Source organism: Lagopus leucura, unplaced genomic scaffold, assembly GCF_019238085.1.
Source record: "Lagopus leucura isolate 7727_CA_CO unplaced genomic scaffold, USGS_WTPT01 34152-0_obj-0_obj, whole genome shotgun sequence".
Classification (NCBI taxonomy): Eukaryota; Metazoa; Chordata; class Aves; order Galliformes; family Phasianidae; genus Lagopus; species Lagopus leucura.
The window spans coordinates 1-4,288 of NW_024969312.1; the positions used below are offsets into that span (position 1 = coordinate 1).

The 4,288-nt window shown below is 56.9% G+C and overlaps 1 protein-coding gene across 1 annotated transcript; it reads left to right on the top strand.

Annotated features, from left to right (window-relative positions):
* Window positions 1–6: 6 nt before the first annotated feature.
* LOC122194103 (2-hydroxyacyl-CoA lyase 2-like) lies at window positions 7–3,822 on the top strand (the record flags this gene model as incomplete). Its single annotated transcript, XM_042895024.1, has 5 exons — window positions 7–48; window positions 1,523–1,643; window positions 1,751–1,952; window positions 3,397–3,524; window positions 3,622–3,822. Coding segments are annotated over exons 2-5 (645 nt in total), but the record flags the coding sequence as incomplete, so codon positions are not given.
* Between the last annotated feature and the right edge of the window lie 466 nt (window positions 3,823–4,288).

Here is a 4,288-nt window from a genome sequence, read left to right on the forward strand (position 1 = left end):
TGATTGTCACCTCCTGTCACCTCCTGTCACCTCCTGGTCACCCAGCAGGTATGGCGCCTCTGGGGGGGGGGGGGGGGGGGGGGGGACAACAACCCAAAAATGTCACCCGTCTGGTGACAGATTGACATAAATAAACATACCAGCATCCCTGCTTTGGGGGGGGAAAAGGGGTCAGGCTGGTTGTTACCCATCTCTGCCACTTCCGGACGCCTTCGTTAAGCTGCAATTACGCAAATGATCTTGGGAATGGGATGGGCTCAATTAACGTGGCTTCAATTAACCAGCTTTGATTAAGCGCCGTCGGTGAGCAGGCATTGTTAAAGCCCATTGGTGGCCCTGGGGGTTGTCAGCATCCCTGTGTGTCCCATCCCCATCTGGTGCCACCAAATCCCACAAAGGTCCCCTGTCATGGCGTTGGGTGACACCTTGGGGTTGTCACCATCCTCTGTGTCCCGTCCCCATCTGGTGCCACCACATCTCTTAGGGGTTCCTTGTCATGGTGTTGGGTGACACTTTGGAGTTGTCACAATCCCTTGGTGTCCCGTCCCCACTTGGTGCCACCACATCTCACAAGGGTTCCCCAATGCCATTTGGGTCACACCTTGGGGTTTTGTCACCATCCCTTTGTGTCTCGTCCCCATTTGGTGCCACCAAATCCCACAGAGGTCCCCAATGCAATTTGGGTGACACTTGGAGTTGTCACCATCCCTTGCTGTCCTGCCCCCATTTGGTGCCACCAAATCCCATAGAGGTCCACTGTCATGCTGTTGGGTGACACTTTGGGGTTGTCAGCGTCCCTCTGTGTCCTGTCCCCATTTGGTGCCACCACATCTCACAAGGGGTCCCCTGTCATGGCATTGGATGACACTTGGGGTTGTCAGCATCCCTGTGTGTCCCGTCCCCATTTGGTGCCACCAAATCCCACAGAGGTCCCCAATGCAATTTGGGTGACACTTTGGGATTGTCACCGTCCCCTCTTGTCCCATCCCCATCTGGTGCCACCACATCTCTTAGGGGTTCCTTGTCATGGTGTTGGGTGACACTTTGGAGTTGTCACAATCCCTTGGTGTCCCGTCCCCACTTGGTGCCACCACATCTCACAAGGGTTCCCCAATGCAATTTGGGTCACACCTTGGGGTTTTGTCACCATCCCTCTGTGTCCTGCCCCCATTTGGTGCCACCAAATCCCACAGAGGTCCCCAATGCAATTTGGGTGACACTTGGAGTTGTCACCATCCCTTGCTGTCCTGCCCCCATTTGGTGCCACCAAATCCCATAGGGGTCCACTGTCATGCTGTTGGGTGACACTTTGGGGTTGTCACCATCCCTGTGTGTCCCGTCCCCATTTGGTGCCACCAAATCCCACAGAGGTCCCCAATGCAATTTGGGTGACACTTTGGGGTTTTGTCACCATCCCTCTGTGTCCTGCCCCCATCTTGTGCCACCAAATCCCACAGAGGTCCCATATGCAATTTGGGTGCCACTTTGGGCTTGTCACCACCCCCCCATGCCCCCCTTTCAGCGTCACCATGGATCTCCTCACCGCTGTGTGCTGCTCCCTGGCTGTGCTCCTGGTGACAGCGGCGGTGGCCCTGCTTGGCGTCGCCCATCACTTGGGTCTCCTCTACCAGCTCTTCCACCAGGTGGGGCAGAAAAACGAACCCCGATCCCCATCCCTCCATTTCAAACCACCCCTCGTTTTCCAAACCTTCCTCACCCCCCCCGTCCCCCCAAAAAAATACCCCAAAAGGTGGAGCCCAAAAGTCCCCGTCACGGCGGGGAGCTGGTGGCCGAGGTGCTGAAGGCTCACGGCGTCCGCTTCGTCTTCGCCTTGGCCGGGGGTCACATCTCCCCCATCCTGGTGGCCGCCGAGAAGGTGGGCATCCGCGTGGTGGACACACGGCACGAGGCCACCGCCGTCTTCGCCGCCGACGCCGTTTCCAGGCTGTCAGGTAGGAAACGGGGTGAAGGGACCCCATGGGAATGTAGAGCTGGCGGCCAACGGCTCCGAAGGATGGGGGGGTTTGGGGAGGGGTCCCGGGTTTGGGGGGTCTTGGTTGAGCAGGGCGCTCTGTGGAAGCTCCTTGAAGGGGTTTCTCCCCATTTATGCTCACCCCAAACCTATTTGGGATCTCATGGGTCAATGGGATGAGGCGACGTAGATCTGATGGCCAACACCTTCCTCTGCTCCAAAGGATGGAGGGTTTTGGGGTGTCCCACCTTCATGTGCTCCCAGTTGAGTGGAGCACCCCATGGGTCTCTCCATTAAGGGTTTTCTCCCCATTTATTCTCACCGCAAACCTATTTGGGATCTCCAGGGTCAATGGGTTGAGGGGAGGTCAAGCTGATGGCCAACATCTCCCTCTGCTCCAAAGGATGGAGGGTTTTGGGGGGGGTCCCGGGTTTGGGGGGTCTTGGTTGAGCAGGGCGCTCTATGGAAGCTCCTGGATGGGGATTCTCCCCCTTTATTCCCACCCCAAACCTATTTGGGATCTCCTGTTTCAATGGGATGAGGGGAGGTCAAACTCATGGCCAATGGCGTCCTCTTCCCCAAAGGATGGAGGATTTTGGGGTGTCCCAGTTTGGGGGGTCTTGGTTGAGCAGGGCGCTCTATGGAAGCTTCTGGATGGGGTTTCTCCCCTTTTATGCTCACCCCAAACCTATTTGGGATCTCCAGTTTCAATGGGTTGAGGCAACGTAGATCTGATGGCCAACATCTCCCTCTTCCCCAAAGGCAGGAGGGTTTTGGGGTGTCCCACCTTCATGTGCTCCCCGTTGAGCGCAGCACCCCATGGGTCTCTCCATTAAGGGTTTTCTCCCCATTTATTCTCACCCCAAACCAATTTGGGATCTCATGGGTCAATGGGATGAGGCGACGTAGATCTGATGGCCAACATCTCCCTCTTCCCCTGAGGATGGAGGGTTTTGGGGTGTCCCACTTTTGTGGTGTCCCTGTTGAGCGCAGCACCCCATGGGTCTCTCCGTGAAGGGGTTTCTCCCCATTTATTCCCACCCCAAACCTATTTGGGATCTCCAGTTTCAATGGGTTGAGGGGACGTAGATCTGATGGCCAACATCTCCCTCTTCCCCTGAGGTTGGAGGGTTTTGGGGTGTCCTACTTTTATGGTATCCCAGTTGAGTGGAGCATTCCACGGGTCTCTCCATGAAGGGGTTTCTCCCCATTTATTCCCACCCCAAACCTATTTGGGATCTCCAGTTTCAATGGGTTGAGTGGAGGTCAAGCTGATGGCCAACACCTTCCTCTTCCCCAACGGCAGGAGGGTTTTGGGGTGTCCCACCTTCACGTGCTCCCCGTTGAGCTCAGCACCCCATGGGTCTCCCAGCACCGATTTTCTCCCCCTTTATTCCCACCCCAAACCCGATTCCCTCCCTCAGGTCACATCGGTGTGGCTGCCGTCACCGCCGGCCCCGGCGTCACCAACGCGGTGACGGCCATCAAGAACGCCCAGATGGCCGAATCCCCGTTGCTGCTCATCGGTGGGGCGGCCGCCTCGTTACAGAAGGTCTGTAGGATTCGTTTGGAGCCCCTGTACCCCATTTCTTTTTGTTGGGGGTCGGAGGGGGGGGGATGTTCTCATTCCTATTGGGGTTTGGACGCAGGGACGAGGGGCGCTGCAGGACATCGACCAGCTGTCCCTCTTCAGGACGCTGTGCAAGGCGTGCGTCTCGGTGCGCGCCGTCCGTCACATCGTCCCCACGCTGCGCCAAGCCATCGCCACGGCGCAGTCAGGGACCCCAGGTACAACAGGGGAGCCCACAGCCACCCCATGGGGGGATTTAGGGTCACCTCAGCCCCTCTGGGTGCCATTGGGATTTAGGGTGCCATTAGGATTTAGGGTCACCTCAGCCCCTATGGGTGCCATTAGGATTTAGGGTGACCAAAGCCCCTCTGGGTGCCATTAGGATTTAGGGTGCCATAAGGATTTAGGGTGACCTCAGCCCCTATGGGTGCCATTAGGATTTAGGGTGACCTCAGCCCTTATGGGTGCCATTAGGATTTAGGGTGACCTCAGCCCCTCTGGGTGCCATTGGGATTTAGGGTGACCTCAGCCCCTCTGGGTGCCATTAGGATTTAGGGTGACCTCAGTCCCTATGGGTGCCATTAGGATTTAGGGTGACCTCAGCCCTTCTGGGTGCCATTGGGATTTAGAGTGCCATTAGGATTTAGGGTGACCTCAGCCCCTATGGGTGCCATTAGGATTTAGGGTGACCTCAGCCCCTATGGGTGCCATAAGGATTTAGGGTGCCATAAGGATTTAGGGTGACC